Raw genomic sequence first — 24,457 nt, 5'->3', positions numbered from 1 at the left:
AGATGTAGACAGGAGGGGGGAAAAAATAGGCGCAAAGAAGCCAAGGCCAAACAATGTCAGCAAGAAAAGACTGCACAAGAAAGAGCATGAGGACTAACCAAAATTGTTTTGAAAGTACATTTCTGATAAGAGCATATTCCAGGAAAGTGTTGCTCTGTTGCTTAAAGGAAGCACATCAGTCTTGATTTGGCCTCATTAAGAGCATGTAGAAAATGCAGCCTAGGATAAAGAAAGGACAAAACAGAGAGTACTTAATGTATTTGATGTTCTCAGGTTAGTTGTGGCTAAGATACGCTATATTTGGAAACTGGAAGAGCTGGCTAAATCAGTCTCAGTGTGGGGGAAAAAAACAAAACAACAGAAAATTAGAAAACCTGATTCTTAAAAGGGTGGAAGAGCTACAGAGGACAAGGGCCTATCACAGATACACAGGTAATTTTTGTCCCTAGAGAAATTACAGGCATATTAAATCATTTTGCAAGTACCTGGAGGAAAGCAACCAAGAGCACCCACTGTGTGGATAATATCCTGTAACAAGCGATTAAAATTTGTGTATAAAAGAAACGGAGCAGATATCCTCCATTTTGACTTCTGAATGCTATGTCACAGAAGCCCCCTATAAACAAGCTAGGGAACATCAAACAGTGTCTTTTAATGTAAGTTTCATGGGATATAGCTGCAAAATTTTTTGGATAAGGTAATCTTGAAGCTGGAGTGCCGTGAGTGTTTTCCACAAGAGTTTATTTTAGGAACTGTTCTGGGTTTTTTCAGTAATAAACTGGATAATGTATTAGATAGTATGCTCACTAAATCTGCATTTGTCACAAAGTTGAAAATGGATCAGAAGGATGCTGGAGAATAGGATTAGAACTGAAATTGACACTTTGGAAAAATGGCTTGGGGATTATAGCAGTATTTAATAGGTGTAATTCCATAGTACTACACTTGGACAGAATAGCCATACACAGGACACTGAACAGCTGATTAAGCAGTGGTTTTGAAAATGATACACAGGAAAAGCTATGGATGAATGGAAAAGACATGTTCTGCAGGGTCACTCATCTGTTGTACTTGGCACTCTGGCCTGTTCAAATACTGGGTCCAGTTTTGAGCACCACATTTTAATAGAAATTGTGCTAACTGGAGGGAATTCAGAGAATGGCAATGAGACTAGAGACCTGAAAAACATAACTTGTAAGAAAAATAATTAACTAGATTTACCCTGAAAAGTAAAATGTAGGAGAAAAAGGTTTTTCAAGTATGCAAAAGAAAATCCAACAACCCAACAAGCTATCAACCAAAGAAAAACAATAAAAAAAAACCAACCTCAATCCAAAAACAAAACCCCCAAACCTCCTTGAACTTACACAGATGAAGATATGGATATGGAACTACGAATACCTTAAATTCTAACAAGAAAGAATTAGTTTAGACATCAGAAAAAAAAATATTCTGATAGTAAGGTAAGATCACTTTGAACAGGTTAAGTGAGAAATTTGTAAATGTATTAAAGGTCTTTTAAAACACAGAAAATATGTGCAAAAATGATCCAAGTATAGCTTTGTTTCACTGGCAGTTTGGAGATGACTTGTCGTGGACCCTTTCAGCGGTATCTTGTGTGCTACATTACTGTGCCATGTAATACAGTTTCTGTTCTGTAAATCTTGTGAACCATCATTGTACTTTAAGATTATACATTTTTTATTTCAGTGTGTGCAGAAACCTACAATCCTGATGAGGAAGAGGACGATGCAGAATCTAGGGTAGGTAATGCTTTGAATCAGATACTTGTTTTTTCAGTTTTGGCCATTAAATTGAGGAACAATAACGTAACCAGCATTACCATTCCATTCCAAAAATGTCTCTGCTATAATATACTTTAATAAGGACCTGATGTGAGTATTGTTGTAAATTACTACACCTTTGACATGTGGTCTGTTACTGGAACAGTTCTGTGCAGTTGTATTTTTCAAGAGAGTGCTTGCTCCTGTAAGTACTTATCTGGTGTTCTCATAAGTTTGCAGAAGTTTCCTCAATATTCTGTTATTTTTCAAAATGCAGAAAAACCTGTATATTGTAAAATCACTAAGATTTTCAAATATACAATGCAATAAGCAGTCAACTATATTCATGTCTTTTACTTATGTCTGCATTTTAAAGGTATTTATTTAGTTTTTAATATGAAATAGTGTAAGTCTGATTTTTCAAGACAAATTGAAATGTTTCTATTCTACCTAATTTCTGGCTTATAAAACTGCCAAAATGTTTTCCTATAGTATCAGTTTTGAAACCTAGCATACCTTTTTAAGCATATCTGTTTAATGAACAGCTTGACTGATACTCCCATTAGCCAGACATCAGTTAGTTTAGTAAATCTCTGGCTCATTCAGGTAGTCTGTTGTTTATTCTGTGAAACTTCTGATATAAATTTAACACAGATTCTGTTTCACAAAACATTATTTGGGAAGTAGTCATGGCAGATGGCTAGATAAATACAAAATATGGTTAAAGAGTAGTAGTGTTTATGCAGCAGTAGTTGGGATAAAGGTATCCAGAATGTCTTGCAGAAATGCAGTCTACAAATGTAAAGATCCTGTTAGCCTAAATACAGCAGTGCTTCATTTGTTAATGCTGTGGTGGCTTAATGTTATCATTGAGTGTTTATTCAAATCCTGATAGCTATGACGTGAAAGTATGACGAAGCATGGCAAAAATATTGTGTAAAATGCTTAGCTGAATTAGCAGCACTAGCTGAAGGACTGAGCTATCTGATAACCACTTCAAAGGTTTTTCCATTCTATCTCCCAGATTATTCACCCTAAAACAGATGATCAAAGAAACAGACTGCAGGAGGCATGCAAGGACATTCTTCTTTTTAAGAACCTAGATCCGGTAAGAGAGTCTTTGTAATGCACAACATCTAGCAGTGCTGCTAGGAATTCATTCTCTTGAATTTTTGAACAGAAGTTTACAGATTATTAAGATGTTATGTATACTTTCTTAACTATTTTATGAATTCCAGGAATGTTACTTTTATGACTGATACCTCATATATAGAGATCTTTTTATTCACCACCACGAATGATCATATTGAAGTATATTAATATGAACATACACATTAAGATGATTGTGAAGTATTTGGGTTTTTTTGGTTTATTTTCTTATTTTAAATCTTCTTGCTGTACATCAATGTATATAAACTTGTCAGTTAACTGGCATGTTAGATTATTTCTACTGGTATTAGCATGCCGAGTACTCAAAAATTACCTCCAAAGCCCATAGATGCATTGAACAAGCAACTCACGAATTAAAGGGAAAGAGAAAGGCAATAGTGAGGTGTTTATGCTATTATTTCACTTAATACAGGAAAAATGCTACAGGTAATTTTCTTCTGTGCAGGTGATTTCCTTCTATTCCCTATAGAAACAACTATGGCTTTTAAGAAAGCTTAAATATAGTGAATGAGCAATCCAGATCAGATGAATGTGATAATGCTACAAAAAAGCACAGAGACGTTTAAGGGAAAAGGCAAGTGCATCAATCAAAACATACACACTGATGCTGGGATTACTCACAGAGCACCACATGCCTTCTCAAGAGAATTGATTCAGTGCTGTCAGGGGAGGGAACAGGAGGGAAAGGGAAATAAACTATATAGAGTTTTAAGCATGAGAACATAAAGTTTTAATTTTTTATTCAAAAGGGAGCTAATGAAAAGACCAACCTGCAGCTCTCTTTGGAAGTCAGGTGCTGTTCCAGAGAATGCATGTTAACTCATGCTGCAGGTTTCCAACGCCTACTGTTGTCTGCACAGAGCCTGGATCCTGACCCTGGGTGCCCATTCCCAGAGAGGTCCTGAGGAGCAGTGAGCCACAGTCCTCAGCTTTGCAGAACCCTGGAGCCCAGAGTTACAACTATAGGAAGGCATCAAAATTCTTAATGTAGATGCTAATATTCTTGGGGACTAAGGATCCTCATGCAGAAGATTTCCCAACTCCTTCATATACTGTCTGTTTAATGGATAGTTAATTAGCTGTTCCACTACACTTGTTCAAGCTAGACTCACCCAAACATTTTCCCTTTCCACTGCTGAATTATTTTTTGCATAATTTCAGGGATTCAAAGTGCTTTGTAGGGCATCTGCTCTGGATTTGAAACTGCTTTACTATGATTTTTCCTTTCTTGATACCATATACACCTGAGGTTTTGAACTCCTTTTTTACTTTTTGCCTCTGAACGAGTTACTTGTAATTGCCAGCAGTTACCACAGTCTGTTCCAAGTGTTCAGCAGATTTTTTTTAAGCCTAGTCTTCCACTTGTGGAACTTGCAGTCCAAATCCTTGAAATTCACTTGTGGGATCTTGCAACTCTTTTCTACCCCACTTTGTTCAAATTGATGAGTGCATTAAGAACATTTACTTCTGATTTAAATCCTTCACAGACAGCATTCTGGAATGTTGAATAAGATAGTTTTTATAAAGCAGTTTGTCATTATAATAACTTTACTCATAAAAGGTACTGGAAAGCTACTGACTTCTGAAGATAGCAAGGCATTAAAATGTAGCCTTCTTCACTCTGGCTTGCTCTTTCTGTGAAACCAAGATCTGTAATTCCCAGGGGCCTTCTCCCATTCTTCCTTCTTGTTCTGCCACTAGGTAGAGACTCAAAAGCTCTGTCACTATAGTTGCAGTAATTTAAATATTCCTATCCCAGCTCTCCTTCCATTTCTCCAACCTGCAGCACAAGTGCACACGGTGCCAGCTGCTGCAGTTTGCTCTCAGATGTATTAGGAAAAAACCCTGTCTTTCATCTTGGAGAGATAGTATCTTCAGCTGCTAAAGCTAAGTCTTGGGAACAAAAGTCCAGAGGGACTGTCTGCCATTCCCTCTGTTACATTTCTTGTGTGAACTTCAACCTCTTTCTGCTGTAGTCCTGTGTATGAAACCCATTGTTTCAGAGGTCAGTGAGTTAGAGAGGAAGAGACAATGTGAAGTGCTTAATGGCTTTTCTCTGGTAGCCTTTCACCAAGTGTCAAGTGCCATTCCTAGATGTGGCACCACTCTGGAATACAGTGTAACAATAGTAACATTCAGTACATGATACTGAATGGAGTCCACATTTTTCTGAAAACCTTATCCCACCCTAACACACTGTGTTGTAATTTGAATGGAAGGATAAGATAAGGGTATCATTAAGGCCGAGGGAGAAATTGCAGTAGTCATGAGGTGACTTTTACAGTACTGCTTAGCATTTTGAGTCCATCTCAACAGATGGGAGCCTTCACATAAAAGTAAAAACTAGCACAACCATTTGAATATAAGACATAAATGAGAGAGAGGAGAAAAAGATAACCTTCAGACTTCAGCACAACTTAGAACTTTCTAGACATATCCACTGTTTTGAGCCTGCATTTACCTGATAGCAGGGTTTGAATATCAGATAGGTAAGCTTCTGGAGAACTATATTTACAAACATCAATATTTCATGTATTGGCCCTGATGGAAAATACAACATGATATAAGGGAGCAATAGCTCTGGTATAATTTCATAAGTAGTGCTTTATGTTTTAAAGCACAACTATACGTTCCTCAAAGTCTGTGAAGCTATTTGAATGATCTTGCAGCTTTCTTAGCTTTGTCGATTGCTGAGGATGTAAACTGGTCAATTAATGTCAATTCAGCAAGGCACTCCTGAGTTAACTCCCATAAATAAATAACAACAACAAACAACCAATCAAAATCAGTATTCAAGCATTGTTTTCATCTCTCTCAGGCCTAATCGCATCCCATCAGATTGCTGCCACTCAGTAGCAGTTTTAGCTACTGTATAACTGTATGGAAAAAGTTACTGGAAAAGAAGAATATGGATTGAAACATGCACAGTCAGCAAGTTGAGGGGAAAAAGGTTTTTGCACAGCTTTTTGACTGCTTTGTAGAGAACTAGGTCAGGAAGGAATCAAGAGAAATTCCAGGAGCAGAACTCTGTGTGAGTGAAGAGAGTAAGGTGCAGTCACATGTATTTTTCCTTCTCCACACTATTAATCTAACATAGGTTAGATTTACCCATTCCTCTTCTAAAGCACTTCTCCATGTTCCTCTTCCCAGAACACCTCTTCCTGTAAGACCACAGTATTGTTCTTAATTGACATCTAAACTGTTACCCAGAAACCTGGTATTACTTTTGTTCTCCTAATATTTGTCATGATATGTCAAACTGGTTGCTCTATATGCGTTATATGAAGCATGTTACCACACCTTTTTCTGCTGCAGATGCTGGCAGTGGAATGAGAAGTTGCATACCCACTTTCTCCTCCACTTTGAATAAGACAGCAATGAGAAAATGAGATCATGACTTTGGGATGGTACTAGGGATGAGCCCCCCAAGACTTTGTTTCTGTTCAGCCCAGCAACTTTTATCACTGGGAGGACCAGCAGCCACAGTAGCTCATCAAGTGGTCAACACAGCCTTTTACACTTCTCTATACTGTTTTTTCAAGTTACTCTTTTGGGTTACTCCTTTTAAGAGGAAACTTTGCTGAAGCTTATTAACACACTCTTTGGTTTGCCTATTCAGTGCTAGATGTGTGTCGTAGTTTGGGCTGGCTGCCCTCTGCTACAGGGGTGTTTCCTGTGTCCAGAAGTCCAGCCCAGTGGGTGGACACAGGAAATTAGGTTATTTCCTACCATGATCCCTTGCACCACTATAAGTTTCGTGGCGGGGTCTGGCACTTTCTCTTTTCTTCCTCCTCCGTCAGTCGGTAACATGGGGGAGAGATCTTCTGGCCTTGGGCCTGGCTAGGCCCAAGGCCACGGGGGGATGGGAAGTCTCAGATCTGGCCAGCTGAGACTAGCCTAGCAATGGGAGGGGGAAGAAGGAGCCCTGGGGGTCTCGGGTGTACCCTCAGGTAGGGATGGGATTTCTCTGGGTCTGTTTTGGGTTCTTTTCTCTCGTCACTGTATCTCTAGTTCTCTGCACGCACTCGCTGTTCCGTTTAAACTTTCCATCACTTTTGCAATCCGTTTGTTTGAGTCATTATTTCTGTGCGTGGTGGGGAGGGGGTCTGCCCCAACCCATTACAATGTGGCACATAGGCCAGCAGTAAAAAAACCCCGAATTAACTTTTTATCAGAGTAACAGGGTAGCTCAAGGGACTGGTACCATTAAAGGTATGCTGCTGCCATACACTTAAAGGTTTGAACAATTTATTTCATAAAAATCCACCAGCAGTCTTGGATCATCTGTCCTTTTACAGGGAAATTTTAGTTTGGAGAGCTTTGTCTTGCTTGTAGAGAATATTTCAAATAGGTCTTGCCCCTTTTCTAAAAGGTAATAAATTATGCATATTCTTCACAAATATGCAAGAGTAATGTCTGGGCATACTGCCATTCACGCTCCTGGGGAATTATAGTAAGAGAGTACAAATACTTATTAATCAATTAAAATTGATTAACCCAAAGGAAGATGAAAGAAAGCATAATGCAGCTGTGTTTTATGAATAGTAGACTCATTTCCTTGAAAAGTGCTACTAACAGAAGAGTCTTATAATACTTTTATGTTCTTAATTTGTGGTGAAATAATAAGAATACACATATGGAAGTGTGAGTCCAGAATACCTGAACATGTTATGTTAATACTGTGCCCTCCTAGATGGCACAAAACTCTGCAAACCGATGGGTTCCCAAACAACTGCACTTAATCCTCTTTTTTCCCTAATGCAAAATTAGTGCTTATGTCACTCAAAAAAGTTCCTTTTCTGAAGAAGTGTTTACATGTGTCACACTTTAGAATGGGGGAAAAAATAATCCAGTGTGTGTGTGTTAATCAGAGAATGTAAGTAAATGTTATATATACATTCACATTTCAAAGAATGTAAACTTTAATTTTGGTTCTTTTTATTTGTTGAGCACATTATCCTTAAAAAGAGATGCTTTATTATATTTGAGAGAACTATATTAAGATTGTGAAATTTTATCAGAACTCACAAAGATAGCACAATACACATGTTTAATACTTCAGATTATAGACTTCATTTCTGTGGAAAAGTTTATCACGTTTTTTCAGGTATTATTCTTTAGAGTACTGATTACCAGATTGCCTCAGCATAACACATAGGTTTACAAACGCCCATATAAAATAAGCTTCCTGTTTCCATTTTCTGTGTATATTTTTTTAAAGCCAGAACATCCTTTTAAAGCTTTCAGACATCACCATTTTACAAAATACCAGCATTATGTGGTATTCTGTGTATGATAACAGATCTACTTTTTAATTCTAAAAGTACCCGGTTATATGCTTTCAAAGTAACTGTGGAGGGTGCCAGTAAATTGAACCTCAGTCTAACAGCAAATCAAAAGGATTCACACAGAGCAAGCCAGTTTTGTAGTTCTCACAGTAAAAGCAAAAACCACATGCCTGGTTTGGTTATTGCAGTCCCCTCTCAATTTTACATAGAAAGCTTTGGGAAAGGGACTGGTTTTCTGTTAAGTTAGTTAACAGTTTATTTAGAAAGTTAAAATACATGTGTAGTATGTCAGTTGATAATAGGCAGCTCTCAAATGTATGTAAATGCCTTCAAGTGTTTAAGACCTTTTTTTTTAAAAAGGGATTTGTACTTGTGACTTCTGCTTTGTTATCTTAAAGTTATGGATCTACCTACCAAAAAAAAGTTGTTTTCATGATTATGATTCATAATTATGAGACTGAAAATGTTTTAACCTGAAATCTGAGATGAAACACCCTGTATGTATAATTCTTTCAGTAATACAAATAACTATCTTTGCAGTTTGGTCCTTTTTCCAGGATGTCTTGGGAATACTTCAATTTCCAAGGATCAGGGTCCATATAATACATTGCTTGCATTTAGAGGACAATGTATTCTATAGCTCTGCAATGTGTGGAGCATTCTAGAAGTTCTTACTTGGTTTTGAATAGCAGCCAATCTTCCAATTCAGATGCAAAGCAAGGGGAAGGGAATGTGCTGCTTCAAATGCTTTAGAAAACTAACTCCTAATAGGTCAGTTTTGCAGATTCTGAGGGAGTTACTTTTGCAGATTCTGAAGGAGAACTGAAAGGACCGAAGTACTATTACCTATTAATTTAATCATGAAAGTTTTTAAAAGGCAACTCCTGTACCTAATTTTCAGTCTTTCTCAATGGCACCCACACACCCTTTTCTGCTTCTCTGAAATGAACTATAATCCATTCAATGTTAGTGAAAGAATCCTTTTTGCAACAACATACCTTTCTATTCTAGAAAAGGTACTAAATTCAGACAGTGAAATGATTCCTTGCTGGGCTAGTTAGGCAGCATGATATATTTTACCATGATCAGCTTTACCAAGGATGGAAGAAATTCATTCCATCTAATTTTATTTGTCTAAAATTAAATGTTTAACTGTGAGTTATAGCAGATCTCTGCCATCAGTGTAAGGAAAGAAGGAACTCGAGAGAATGATTCTGAGCTAGCAAGTATATTAGCTCTCCCCATGGGAAAGACTGTAGAGGACTGGCTTAGGCTTGTTTGAAAAGGCAAAAGCCATGTTTCAGTGGCTGGGAATGCTACGAACTGAACCATCATAAATTATGTGTGGATCTAAATCTACAGGATTTTCTTTATTGTGGTTTTCTCTAGAGCCTGCTTGTTCCAGTATGATATGTACTTAATGAGGCTCAACAAGTAGAGGAAAATTTTATTGTCAGAATTTTAGGCATATTGCTTGATAAAGTAAAACTAAAATGTAAATTATTGAATCATATTTTCATTAATATATGAAGAGCTGTGTTTGGTTTTTTCCAGATGTAGTTAAGTTTTAGCAAATTTGTACCAAACAAGACAAATCATCTTATTAGAGTACTGTTTCTACTGGATGGGCATAATTCAGACGATGATGTTTTCTTAGTCTGTTAACATCTCTCTCTAAATATTTGTACTCCGTTCAAATTAAAGTAGTTTTATAGCCTTGTGTAAGCCTGCTTTCCAGTGACTCCAGCATTTATTTCCTCAAGCCAGGCACTGCAGCTCTTTATGGTTACAACCATGCCACCATTGTGATTTAGATTTTCAAAATCCTTTGCAATCATTTAAGAAATAGGTTTAACAACAAAACCAGAAAGGTGCTATTGTTTACAATATGGGATAGAGGTGTTGTTTTCTGTTAACTGCATAATATTGCACAGTTGTGAAATTCTGTCTTTGGATGCTTCTGAGCAATTCATATTGCAGACAAGATCTGTGTCATCATTGGCAGAGATAAGAAGGGAAGCTGGACTCCGAATGCTGGAAGATGATAAAGCTAACACTGACTATTAAGTGAAACTCTCTGATTGATCCATGCATTTTAATAGATGAGTAATTGCCATCCGTGAACACTTTTTATCTGCATATTGTGAGGCTGGCCAGTTACTTCATTTGAACAGTAATATTTTAAAAGCAGATGGTAATTTCTTTTCTTTGTCTGTTCTTTTAAAATAGGAACAGATGTCTCAGGTGTTAGATGCTATGTTTGAAAAACTGGTTGAAGGAGGGGAACATGTCATTGATCAAGGGGATGATGGTGACAACTTCTACGTCATTGACAGGTGAATTGCTGTGTCTTATTATAGCACAAAGTATCATGCAAAAGTCCATTGAGAAAACCCTGCTTTTCTATGTACTTGTATTTAACTCTTACATATGTTTGTATGGGCAAACTTTAAAAAGAACATACCTGAACCAGTACAGTTCTATCTGGTCTACAGAGAGAGGTTCCTGAAGAGAAGCAGATTTTTCATATGAAAATGTCCCTCTCGTCTTTGTGCTGCTAGGTCCCAAAGGCTGAAGCTTTTGGGAGGGTGGGTTTTTGGTTTTCAACTTTTGGTCATCCCTGAAGTGGTCATGCAGTAGGACTAGATGATCACTGGAGGTCTCTTCTAACTGAACTGTTCAATCACAAGATCACAGAAGTGTGTCAGGATTCTTTGCTGAAGAGTCAGTGTTTTTTTTTTCAGCTTTGTGAGGTTAGAGTTTGTCATTTCCAAAAAGCTGCAGGGCTTCACAGTATTCTGTCAGGCTTGCAGGTTTTAGGTACAGTGAATCACCTCAAAGTCCCTTATCAACAAACTTACTGTACAGATTTTTCCCATTACATTTACATGATTTATCAAAAGGGATCATACAAATACAGTGCTGAACAGAATGGTGACTTAGCGTGATTAGGGATGGCTACATCATGTTTTACAAGATAATAGATTTTACTATGTTTCCAAAGCAAAATATTTACTAATTTTGTAGGAGAAGGGTTGCATAATTTAATGATGGGGAGAAAAAATGTACAATATATTAGATACTTATCTTTATTTCATAATGTTATATTGCTTTTCATATATGTTCCTTTTGTTTCTTGCTTCTTTACATTATAAATTACTACTTTAAAGTATTTGAAATGTTAAATAACTTGTATTATTATTTCAGTGATCATAGCATATCAGTTTTTGCAAAAACTTGTTACATTTGTAGTTTGTGTATTTAGAATTAAGAAACAGATACTAAGTTAGACCTTAATTTTTAATAAGTTCGGGTGATCGATAGATCATTGTGTATCCAGTCAATTTTAAACTGAGTTACTGCAAAAAACAGTAACTCTATTTTTCCCTTTAAAAAGGAAGTACTTTTATTATTCATGGAAGTCATTGAGATGTCTCTGCAAAATGTTTAATACCAAACAAATGTATGTTTCATGTGCTTATATTTAGAATTGGTGGCATAAAAAAATGCAATAAGAGGCTCTTAGAAAAGGCCAGGACTGGATGGTACTCACTGTGTTTATCTATGTTATTAACAGAGGTACATATGATATTTATGTAAAATGTGACGGTGTTGGGAGGTGTGTTGGAACCTATGATAACCGAGGAAGTTTTGGTGAGTTGGCCTTAATGTACAATACACCCAGAGCAGCTACAATTATAGCTACTTCTCCTGGTGCCATCTGGGGTTTGGTAAGTGAAATATTTAAGATATTATTTGTTTTAATTATGTAAGTTGCCCTAGGATGCTATATCAGTATTTTAAAAATTAATTATAATTTCAGAAAGTTTTAATTGTAAAAATCCTGAAAACTCTCAACACAATATTGTCTTTCTCCAGAACTTGCAGAAGCAAACCTGAGGCTTAAGGAAATATTGAGTTTTTAAAGAATAATTTTGTTTTATTCTACTTTAATGATAACTTCCTGAATGGCAAACCACTTGACAATTACTTAGATGAATTTATTAATGTTTTCCCACATCGTGATAGGAAATGCCTTTGGTTCCAGAGTAAAATTCAAATATGAGGTTATTTATCAGTGTTACACTATCAGGATCTTTGAAAACAGTAATAAATTTACCATATAGTTCAACTGGGATAGCCATCTTCTTCAGGGTGTACAATATCAATCTAATGACTGATCCCCAGGTAACATTTTCCTGTTGAAGAGAAATACATCTCTTTCAACTAGCTTATTTGGATCATGGTAGGGTTTAGGACAATATAAGAATGACTTTAAATTGGATTGGGTTGTATTGGCAAGCAGGTCCCACCTGTATCCGTGAAGGCTTGCAAAGCATTTCAGCTCTGTCACTAGGACACAGTCATATGGAGTTAAGAGAAGGAAACTGTATACACCTATTTCCATCTGTCTGCTTCATTGGGATTGCCAAATACTAAGGACAGCCCAGTTGGCTCTTTAGGGTGGCAGTGAGTCTTGTTCTGGTGAAACAGCAGGAAATGGACTGTAACCTAAGACCCAGACCCATGTGTTTTGGTCTTGATACGGTAATACAAAATCCTCCTTGAGTTTGTATCAGTACTTTATAAGATCTCATGATAATGAATAAACTTAAATATCTTAAATTACTTACTTGGCATCCATTGTGTGGCCAACCTGTTTTAAGGTGAACTCTCTATCTTTGCTATGTAAGCTCTCTATTTGCCAGAGGGCAGAGAGCTTTACACAATGTGAATCAGATCAGATTAACTTTACGAGCTCTTGATTGACCTCTAGAGGAATCTTTGTCAACTGACTGTATGGGGAGACCAGCCCGCTGCTTTTATGGCTACACTGAGTGACTAAAATTAGGTAATTTGAGCATATATATTCAGGAAGTATTCTGTTGTTAATCTCTTGTTGTCTGTATTTACAGGACAGGGTAACATTCCGAAGAATCATTGTAAAAAACAATGCCAAAAAGAGAAGAATGTATGAAAGTTTTATTGAGTCATTACCATTCCTTAAATCTTTAGAAGTAAGATTTCTGTTGCTTTATTTTAATGGCTGTATCAGGGGTACTTGATAAGATTCTGCTTTTGTAGACTTTAAATTTGCAATTCAGATTTTGTTCACAATTAAATTTTGCATGCTTTTGTTTTGGAGAGAGACTGTATTTTTTTATATTTTAATTTATTTTTTTTTAAGATAAAGAACTATTGCAATTTTTTATATTGTTTTTTAGCTTAATTTTCTTACACTTAATTTTATTACTTATTAATAAAGTTAAACAACTTAGGATATTGTAAAATAATTTAATAGCCATAGTTTTCAAGGCATACTTTCCTGGAAATAGTTTTTGAAGACTCGGGATATATAGACTTACCACAAAACTGGAAGCTCTATCAAAACATTTAGCAGTTGAGGCTATAATACACCCTCTGGAACACTGCTCAGCAGTTCTTCCATTTTTAAATTACTGTCAAAATGAGAAAGATACAATACTTTGCAAATATTCATGAAAAAAATATATCAGAGGGCTTTCTAAATATAATAACATTAACCAAATATTTCTTACATTTTCTTTTTTAACATTAAGGTATCTGAGCGTTTAAAAGTGGTTGATGTGATTGGCACCAAAGTGTACAAAGATGGAGAACAAATCATTGCTCAGGTACAGTTTACTTCTAGGTACTTTTTTTTCCTTTCCAATAGGTAACAATGAGCATGTTATCTATAGGTGATACATACTTTTAAACTAGGTTTTACTTTCTCGGGTGAAACCAGCAAACAAAAAAGCTCCCATCTACAAGAGATGATTACTTTGTTATAGAAGCTAAGTTTTCACTTACAGCGCTTTGAAAAATATCTCTATTTGTTGGTATGAATAAGGGAGTCAACATTTTTGGAGTATGCTTATGAATTCAAGCTATATAAAAGGAATGATTGCTTCCAATGAAGAACACTAAAAGCTTACCTTGTTTTTCTTGTTGGAATAAGATAATAATCTGTTGATGAAGAATGCAAGGGTAAATTCTTCAGGGTAGGCAACTGAGACACTCTTTCCCCAGAATAATTACTGGATAGCTCTCAAAGGCTTTTTGAACTAAAAATTCTGTAAGGAAAATAGATTGGAAGGAATACAAAGATGGAGAAATAGGAATAAATACCCTAAAATCTTCCATAACATTGTTTTTCTCTGCTTTCTGTATGAGGCATGGTCAGCTATGTCTTTTTATGAACAGGCCTTGATGTCAGTTCTGTATAGATACTTTGATTGTTACGTGCCTAGTGTATGGTTTTCACGTTAAAAGTGATTTATTTTGCAACAGGTATCAGAAGGATAAGTTTCAAGGCATTGGCCGGAAATATTTTAATGTTACTATGAAATTAAAAAAGGGAATTTTTTTGCTTAATCTTCCTCAAAGGTGAGGAAGACTGGAACAGGCTGGCCAGAGAGATTGTGGCATCTTCTTTTCTTGAGACTTTCAAAACCTGCCTGGGCGTGTTCCTGTGCAACCTCATCTAGGCATACCTTACATCACCAGGGGTTTCAACTAGATTATCTCCAAAGTTTCCTTCCAACCTCTCCAGTCCTGTCATTCTGTAAATTTCACATTTCCTTTACTCACTTTTTTTGTTTTCCTTCTACAGGGTGACTTGGCTGATTCTTTCTTCATTGTGGAATCTGGAGAAGTAAGGATTATAATGACAAGGAAGGTAAACATCTGTAAAACACAGAATTTTATTTTTAAAAAAATCTTGACGTATTCTAAGAGTTAAACAGTAATGCTACCATTGTTAACTAATTTTGCTTATGCAATCCTGAACTCGGCAAATCTATCATTCTCTTCTTTTTCTTTTGTTGTTGTTGCTGTATGTTTGTTTGTTTGTTTGTTTTTTGTACATGATATTTCAGGGTAAACAAGAGGTAGAAGAGAATGGAGCAGTTGAAATAGCTCGATGCTCAAGAGGACAATATTTTGGAGAACTTGCTCTCGTAACTAACAAACCACGAGCTGCTTCAGCATTTGCTCTTGGCACTGTCAAATGCTTAGGTATTTTATATGCATAATAGTAATCTATCTATCTACTATACAATTGTATGTAATCTGTTTGTTTTTCTTGGGAACTCTTGTCTTTCTCCAGAATATAAGAGTTATCTCTCCAGGGGCTGGGGCTTCAACCCTTAAGACTGTTAAAGTACATAACCTATTACTGTGCAGTCCTATTTACATTATCTGCATGGAAGTAAAAATTGTTTCAGGACAGTATAGAGAGTATTGCTGCAAACCATTTATAGGTATCTGATAAATGCCTAATGCTCTGTAGAAAGGTAAAGTATTTCTTGTCACGGTAGACTGACTGTCATCCCAGAAATAACTGTGGTAAAAATCCTTTCCTGTTTCATCACAACTTAAGCTTTAACAAATGCTATGTCTTCACCAACTGTTAATGTAATCATTCTGTCATGCTGTAGTCTCAGGCACAGAAAAAGCAAAAACCATAGGAGTTGTGCTCATAGACAACCCTTTACATCCATTGCTTTTCATGCTTAGATACTTAGCTCCTAATTATTTGTATCTAATTGTGGGGAAACTGCAAAGATAGATTTGTCATTCTTGAATGACAGTTTGATTACCAAGCCAGTAACCAAAAAGTTTCTCACTTACTTGTAAGGGTATTATTTTTTAACATCCTTATCTCCAAACACATTGATGATCAGGCATTAAAGTTGATAGAGAGGAAAGGGGCAGTGGTGAGGAACAGTAACATTACTCAGTATGTGTGAGTCACTTATCTCTCTGGCACTTCCAGAATAGCGGAGGTACGGAGCTTTTCTCAGGAGCCAAGAGACTATAGGCTGCCAGGTTGGAAGTTGCTTGACATACAATGTTTTTTACCCTGGCCTGCTGGGTAGGATTATAGGAGATAATATTATGTGTTTGGGCATAGAAAATGCTCTATAGTCAGCTACACATTGATAGTTCATCTGAGTTATGGACTCTAACTTTTTGTATATTTGCTGGGAAATTATATTACAATTTCCAGTGTTGATGGAAACAATTAAGAAAAGCAAGGAAGTATGCTAAGTCAGACCCCCATAATACAGCCAACAACATCAGCAAAAGATGAGGTTTTTGAAATCTCAAGGGTCTTAAAACTGCATTGTGTGGAGGAATCCAGACCTCTCTAGACTTCATCAGCAGCTCTTGGGTGACATGGATCTTATTTTGAAAATACTGTCATATTAAGAAGTGCAACAAATTCTAAGTGTATTTGTAAAGTTTCAAGACAGCAATGTTTTGGTTGGTCTTAGTTTTGCTACAGTAAGTGATTCTCTTCTGAGCAAAGCATATGGCCTCAGTAATAATCTGTCCTACTATTATTATTTAAAATTGTACATTGGAATGTCATAAATACCAAGACAGTGTCTGCAACTGACAAGCACATAATACTCTTTCTCTTTCCTTTTATCTTAGTTATGGATGTGCAGGCGTTTGAAAGGCTTTTGGGACCTTGTAAGGAAATTCTGAAAAGAAACATTGCCAACTATGAAGAACAACTAGTTGCTCTCTTTGGAACAAACATGGACATTGCTGATTCCAGTGCATGAACTAAACATTGGAGCAACCAGATCTGTTATGAGAATATAGCACAGTAGTGGTTAGTCCACTGATAAATTGTCTCTTTTCCTATAGATGCCAAGCATTTTCTGTGATTTTAAGAGTTGGTTTGGGTTTTGGTTTTGGTTTTTGTTTTTTACTTATTGCAGTGGAATTACTAGTAAACAAACCAGAAATTTAATAAATTATGGGTTCCATTTTCAAAAAGGGTTTAGCATTGATGGTTCCATCTGGCATGACGGCAACTCATAGTAGCACAGCACCTTTGAAAATCAAGTCATTTCACACAGCATATTTCCTTTAAGAGTAGATTTTAAAGAGTGCACATGCGATTAACTTGTTAAACCATCTTCTGTTCTTCAAAAAGGTTATGACTTCTCTGGAAAGACTGTTAGTTTGAATGTGATACGTTGAAAGTATTAGTGCACACAAAGTGTTTATATGTATTAATACAGAATAGAGTAGATACTACTTTCTGGCTATTAAATTTGTCATGATTTTATGTTGCATTTATCACAGAAGTAGTGAACCACAAAACTAATTGTAAGATAAAGCATGACAACGCATTTTGTGTAATGCTCATGACCCAAATCTGATTTTTAACATTTTGTAATTTGCTTAAAAGTCCTCTTTGTTTAATATGTCATGTTTCAGCACGACATTGTAATATCTTATGCAAGTTAGAGGACTTGTATATTTTTGCAATAAACAGCATTTTTTATTAGTTACATGTATTCTCTACAGTCTAGAGTGAGGACAGCTTACAAATTAACCTTAATGCTTTAAAAGCAGGGGCATAGGTCATTGTCATGTTCTACCTAATCATACATAATCTATATTGATTTCCTTCTCCTTTGTTTTATATTTATGCATTTTGTCTTCTCTATCTATACTTGTTCTCTAGTTAATTTTTTTTTAGATGTCCACTTTTTTATCTGTTAAATCTTTTACCTATTTCAAATTAAACAATCTCTGTGTATCTCTCTTCTTGTAGTCAAATCTTAGGTATCAAAGACCAGATTCAATTACCGAAGTGATTGATATTGAGCCTTGCTAAGCTAAGCTTGTCCTTGGAAAAACCCTTATCAGGAAGTAAAAAATATTTTTAATTTGAAGTATTGGTCTTTCAAAAGCTTTGCCCAAGTCTGGAAAATGTCATTGTTAAAGCTAACATCCTGCTTTCAAAAACATGTAGGTCATCATAAAATAGTATCTTTATAGCTGTAATAGCATGGGATACCTTCTGAGACTGATGAGAGAGAATATCAGTTTAATTAGGAGCACAGGGATCACTGCTTACAAGGGTCTGTGACTGGAAATTTCAGGCACAGTCCAATTTTAATACTGCTTACTGACTTTTGATGTACATGGAAAGCTAGTGCACATAATGGCAATTGGCAGCAGTTCTGCTAAACTGATACTACAGGAATAGTAGGAAGGCTGCTTCTGCCCTGTTTCAAACACCTTTCCTTCTTAAATAATGACTTTTCTAATACCATATGTTTGTGTATGTTGATGTAATGATTATCCTATAGTTAGTGATGCGTTCTGACAATTTATATAATCATACATGCATATGAAACTATGATTACATAAAACAGTAACAACATATAATTTATATCATACAGTATGGTATGAATTATAAATCAGATTCCTAACAAAACCCAATCTGAGCAAAACTTAGAAAAGTTTTTGTTTGTTTGTTCTTTCAATCTAGAAACCTGGTATGAATAATTGCAAATGTGATAACTTTCCTTTGTACTTTTGATTTATGGGAAAAAAGTGAAGCCTGTTGCACTAGGAGGAAATACCAGGTAACCAAAATCTGCACTCTTGTCATTCTGTATGCTTAATCTCTCAAGGCTACCTGTATTTTGCACTAGCTTGATATGATTAAGAAAAATGCTAGAAATTACTTGTACAGCAGTAAACAACAATCAAGGCCATAAATGCTGGTCACAATATTTTCAGTATTGTTGGTTATATTTAAAGTTTCCTTATAATAAACAACACTTTTATATATAAAAAAAAACAACCACCCAAACTATGTTTATTGATACTGTTGTGTTTTTAATTCCATTACCATAAAGTTACAAATTACCTATTTATTTTTATTTATTAAAACATCTGTAATTCTTCACACTTTCCTAAGTGGTGTTATGCAGCTGTTTTGTCTGCTTAGAACAGATGACGACATGTTGGTGTGGTGATTGTCGTAGCAACTTTGAAGATTTGCTTGTAGTATATAGCAGAGAAAAAGCTGTGGAGTGACACATTTAAGACTATCAGAGAATTTGTATTTTCTGAGTCCCAAAGTACAGCTTCATGTTGCAGAAGTGTTACTGTGTTGTTCTTGGGGACTGGATGATTTCTGGAATTTTCCTTGTTGGTAAATTCAGGAGGGTTTAACCAGCAGTAATAAATTGTCACCTTGGAAGTTTCATCCAAATCACTTTACCTTTCATCAGTGAGCATTTGGGATTTCTCCTGGATCTCTTAATCTGTACACTTAAAATGTGCCAGTCTTGATGTCAAAAATCTGGCAAATAGTCTTCCTAAGAAGGAAATAATACCAAATAATTGATTTTTATAATGATCTTTTAAAAAATGGTATATAAATTCTGATAGTTTTAAACAATATTATGTCGTGTTTATCTTATGAGACTACCCATGTCCATACTAACACTACCCATTGATTCTGTTATTAAAAAATTTTACTGTTCTTGTTTGTAGTCAGTTTGCTAAAGGAACAAGACTTTGGGAATTATTTGGCATGTGTAAGTTTGTTTCTTCCTTCTCTCCCCAGCCTTACCAGCAATTTATCATTCTGCAGATGATTTAAATGGTTTTGATGGATGGATAAGTTCTAAAAAGGGAGAAATAAAAAAAAACTCCAATGAGTTTATTGAAAAATATGCCCCACTAGGTAGGGAAAGACAAGTCTGAGGGAAGTCCTGTAACAAAGGGCACTTACATGATGGTAAGCAAAAGAGAATTCACATGGCAGCAATTTCAAATACTTAACTATTGAGGGGAAAAAATTGACCACAGCTTTCAGTCGATCACAAGACACAAACCCTGAGTAAGCAAACTTTCTTGGTCCTAGTGCTGGTAATGTCATTTAAAACATGTCACTTGTTCGTGCTTCATGAAATTTCATTGAAGTTCATCTGGAATAAACACTTCTGAAATCATTCCCTTCTGGATCTCCTGTGGAAATCTAGGGACAAAGCTTTGAAAAGCATTGTGAAACCATCTGCAATCTAAAACACTGTCACTCCATCTATCTTCCTTGTATTTTCTTTTGTATTTGGTAACGATTGCTCTGGTCCTTGCTGGAACTGTGGATTTGGTTTTAGTGGTTTTGTTTTCTTTTGTTTTCTATGTTTGGTGTTTTAAGCTTTCTGTAAGGTGCCTCTGAGATAGTTACGTCACAATTTACGTTGGTTTGTAATTTATGACACACTTTCCATGGCAGGCATTATTGTTTTCCAGTACCAAAAATTGCCAGGTATGCAAAATCAATATCTCCTGGTCATCCTTCACAGACCTGGCATATCAGATGCCTAGTCTTTTTTTCAGATGCTTACTGCATCTCATAGTTTTTGCTGAACAAAGTGCTTTGCTGAATGCCAGTTTGCCCCAGCACGGACATTCTTCTATGCACTTGCAAACGTTTATTTGCTAGTTCAAACCTCTTTCTATCCATTCATACACGTGATTGTTATAGGTGTATGTATTTTTTTAATTATTATTCTTTTATTTTAGTTTCTGGGATACTTTCCTGTGTCTGTAGTTCTCAAGTACGTACTGCTGCAGTTTTCTCTTGGGGGAATTGCCTCATTCTGTGCTGACTATGTACTGATCTGTGCTGTTGCCTGTCTTAGAAAACTTAGGATCATTTTCAAATCATTCCAAGAATTGCATTTCCATCAAATACATGACAAGGTTGTTTTCAGAATCTATGTTTTGGCTCAGAAGGAGCCAAACAGGCTCGACACTCTCATTTCATAGACCGAAGGGAACTGCATAGTCTTGGTAGGATATGAAAAACCTGAAGAAAACTGCATTTAAACATTGCCTCTTCCTTCACTCCGTTTCCCTCTTTCCCTCTAAATTATTTTTATTCTAACAGCTAAGTGAAGAGCCAGTGGCACTAGGGGAATGTAAAGGCAAGGGGAGTGACTGCTGGGTCCAAGCTGGGATGCAGTAATCTGGTTGACTGGGGCAGTGACTCTCTCTCATCCTCTTTGTCCTGTCCCTGACATTTCTACAATGGCAAACCAAACTGAGCTGGAGTGCAATAATGGCATTGCCATGGACTTGCAAATACAATGGTTAGGGTTGTGTTTCTTAGAACTGACAGAGGTGTGTGTATACATGAGGGAACTGGGAAAAGAAAAAGGCCAAACTATTACATAAAAGAAACTGTGCCCAGATCAAGCCATGTGAAAAACTCTTAGAGTGGGTTATGCTAGGCCATTGTGACAGTGTATGGTCACTTTTCTTACTGTGGTAAATGAAATCAGAATGACCTAAAAATATCGTTGTGGTGTGGTATAAATACTGTGGCCACCTTCTTTGAAGGTATGGGATTATTTAAGCTGAGCAGCAATGAAGTATCGGGATAGGACAATGTGGTGAATCGGAATTTTCCCACTACATTAACTAAAGCACGACCAGCTCAGTTGCCTAAAACTGCCACAGTTAATGCGCTGTGCAGGTGTCTGTGGAGGACTAATTCCTTAGCAGCCAAGTGAGCTTCTAGGACCTTGTCCCTCCACATTTCTGAGGATGCTGAAAACTCAGTTATGATAAATTTTTGGTTCGGAAAAAGCCACCCAATTTAAAAATGAGAGTGCAGATGATTGTATTCCAGTGCCCAGATCACTCCCTGATATTTTAATTTACTAGCTAGCATAGAGGGAACCTACAGATCATCTGTAGATTCTTTTTTGACTTTTCTGCAAACTTTTACCTGGGAAAGAGGGTTGCCCTTCTAGATTGTGTCTTGATGTGTCAAGTCGTCTTTCCTGATACTATTGTGATTTCTCATCTTGCTCTGTCTTTGTAGGTGATAAAAGTTTAGCTAAAACTGGAAGCTGTGTCATAATTACAAGAAATAAATTTCTCATTAATTCCTGACCTGTCTTGGAAGACACAAAAAAACACCACCTGTCCTGTTACTTGTTCTGTTTCTCTCCAACTCTAACCACTGCAGGGGATGACTGAAGCTTCCCTTGTAGCACTCAAGAAAAAAGATCTTTCCTGGGAGCAACAAGTCCTCTGTTCTTCTGTGCTGCATTTCTGAGAGCATCCTCTGTGAAGATATTAAAGAGGTGAAATACGGGGACGAGCATGTCTAGAGTTGTGTAGGAAGGTGGAGAGACCCAGACATCACCCAGGCAACCAGCACCAGAACAAGAGGACACAGTCTCAAGCTGTGCTAGGGGAGGTTTAGGCTGGATGTTAGGAAGAAGTTCTTCATAGAAAGAGTGATTGCCCATTGGAATGGGCTGCCCAGGGAGGTGGTGGAGTCACTGGACACTGGAGGTGTTTAAGAGGAGACTGGATGGGGCACTTGGTGCCATGGTTTAGTTGATTAGAAGGTGTTGGGTGATAGGTTGGACTTGATCTCGAAGGTCTTTTCCAACCTGGTTAATTCTATTCTATCATTGCAGCTTGCCACAAAAGGCTGTGAAAAGAGGAAATGAGTACAAACAGCTTTAGGAGATACAACACTCATTGTGAAAGGAGAAAAATGATGTGAGAGAATCTGGCAGAATCGCTGCAGAACTGAAGCTGCAAAAGTAGAAGCTCTGATGAGCACGGTTGCTCTGATGTCTGGGGAGTATTTAGTTAATTACTGAGGGTGGCAGTAGCAGCTGTGTCATAAGGGCATGGCAGGGCATTGGCTTCGGACGGGAGACATTAAAAGTAGAGATGGGCATAAAGCAAGTGTATAATATAGAGTTTACTAATATGACTTTGTAATATGCTTTTTAAAAAATCTACCTCATGGTTTCTTTCTGGCTGAAAACTTTAGCAGGTTAATAGCTACCTTTATTTTCCATATGTGTAGTCCCTCCTGCTTATTTTGTGCTTTTTGGTAGCCCTCCGTAATGTGGTAAGAACTCAAAACTAAAACTCCTTTTCTACCTTTTCTAAACCTTATTTTCTACCAGAAACAACTGAATCGGCAAAGCTGCCAACAGTGTCCATGTTACACAGTATTGATTCATTCTCTGAGCACCCATTCATTCTGGCCATGGAGTAAGGCAAGGCAGGGTATGTGGTGGGGGAGTAATGAGTTAGAGACTAGGCATACAGAACAAGGACTATGGCATTGGAATAATTATGAAATTCAGAAGATAGATATTTGACTTCAACCAAGGGGGTCAGTAAGAAGCTTCAATACAGTTTCGTGTGTCCTACTGCCATCTACTGCACAGACTACCTCTCCTGTTATTCATTTTCTCCATCATCTTCACTGAACAAATGTTAATTTACTGTATCCAAAGAAGAAAAGCTAGATTTGAAAATAAAAAAGCTGATTTTAGAACCTCCTAACAGTTCAGACACACTCATCTTTACAAGATTTTAATCTTGGTTCTAGGTAGGATTTATATTTTTGTGCTTTCCAGGTGTGTCACAGGTGGTGTGGTATCAAGGCTCCAACTCAGCGATGGATTTTCTTGTCTAGAGCTGTATCTGGAATCTGGGCCCATTGATGTCAGAGGACTGGGCTTCAAACCTAACATGTGTAAAGTTTTATAGAAAACTGTGAGCCTTCACATTTAATTTGGAAAAAATGCTTTTCATTTTGTGAAGACAAAATACCTAATGGGATGGAAACATGTTCCGTAACAAGGTACAATGATCCTTAGGCCAGCAGTCTTTTTCTGAAGAATGTGATGAGGCTCAAGACAGGATTTCCTGTCTTTTCTAGGCTTGATCTGGCCACTGCACTCTCCACCTTCCACACTGCAGATCATGGAGATTTCAGAAGAGTGAACTGTGAATTTTATCTGGCAGGTGGCTGTACCTACAAGCAAAGTAACCCATCTGCAGAACAGTGATGTCTGTATACACAGGTATTCTGCCAAGCCTTGATCTGAAAATGCAGGGTTCACACTAGCATTCTTCAAAAACCGAAGCATGGGTCTGCTTCCAAAGAGCCTTAAGGCTGTTTAGATGTGTAAGGGAGATCAAAACAGAAAAGGGGTGGAGAGGGAGGAACACAGCTTTAAAGTTAATGTTATTGTAGTGTAAAAAAAAGATTATTCCTGGTTTACCAGTTTTCAATTTATTAGAAAATGTGGTTTAGAGGATGTCATGAAAGCTTTCTTACATCAAGATGTATTGGTTAAGAAAACCCTGAATTCTAAATAAAGGAGAAAATCTGAGCTTGTTGGATGTAGGGTTGGACAGTGTTGGTATTATAATAAGCTGTCTAGTCGCTTAATCTCAGCCTTAATTTTCAGCTTTTTCTTGGAGACATTTGTTCTAGTAACTCATGCGTTTACAAACTGGCAAAATTATTTGTGCAGGGTGGCTTTGTTATGTAATTAAGCAGAGAATATTTTTAGTTAAATTCCATGGTGCTGG

The 24,457-nt window shown here is 36.7% G+C and overlaps 1 protein-coding gene across 1 annotated transcript in view; it reads left to right on the top strand.

Moving 5' to 3' along the window:
* The window catches only part of PRKAR2B (protein kinase cAMP-dependent type II regulatory subunit beta), a 71,598-nt gene extending 48,865 nt beyond the window's left edge, over nt 1-22,733 (top strand). The window contains exons 3-11 of the mRNA XM_068166990.1: nt 1,711-1,763; nt 2,809-2,892; nt 10,472-10,578; nt 11,820-11,973; nt 13,159-13,260; nt 13,822-13,896; nt 14,877-14,942; nt 15,142-15,280; nt 16,706-22,733. Of these exons, the coding sequence (XP_068023091.1) occupies nt 1,711-1,763; nt 2,809-2,892; nt 10,472-10,578; nt 11,820-11,973; nt 13,159-13,260; nt 13,822-13,896; nt 14,877-14,942; nt 15,142-15,280; nt 16,706-16,839 (914 nt within the window). The 3' untranslated portion in view covers nt 16,840-22,733. The remainder of the gene's footprint in view (nt 1-1,710; nt 1,764-2,808; nt 2,893-10,471; nt 10,579-11,819; nt 11,974-13,158; nt 13,261-13,821; nt 13,897-14,876; nt 14,943-15,141; nt 15,281-16,705) is intronic.
* The last annotated feature ends 1,724 nt before the right edge of the window (nt 22,734-24,457 follow it).

The sequence above is a fragment of the Melanerpes formicivorus genome, unplaced genomic scaffold, assembly GCF_026170545.1.
Source record: "Melanerpes formicivorus ecotype bairdi unplaced genomic scaffold, bMelFor1.0.p_v2 SCAF_3, whole genome shotgun sequence".
NCBI lineage: Eukaryota > Metazoa > Chordata > Aves > Piciformes > Picidae > Melanerpes > Melanerpes formicivorus.
This window is presented reverse-complemented; position numbering and strand designations above follow the sequence as displayed.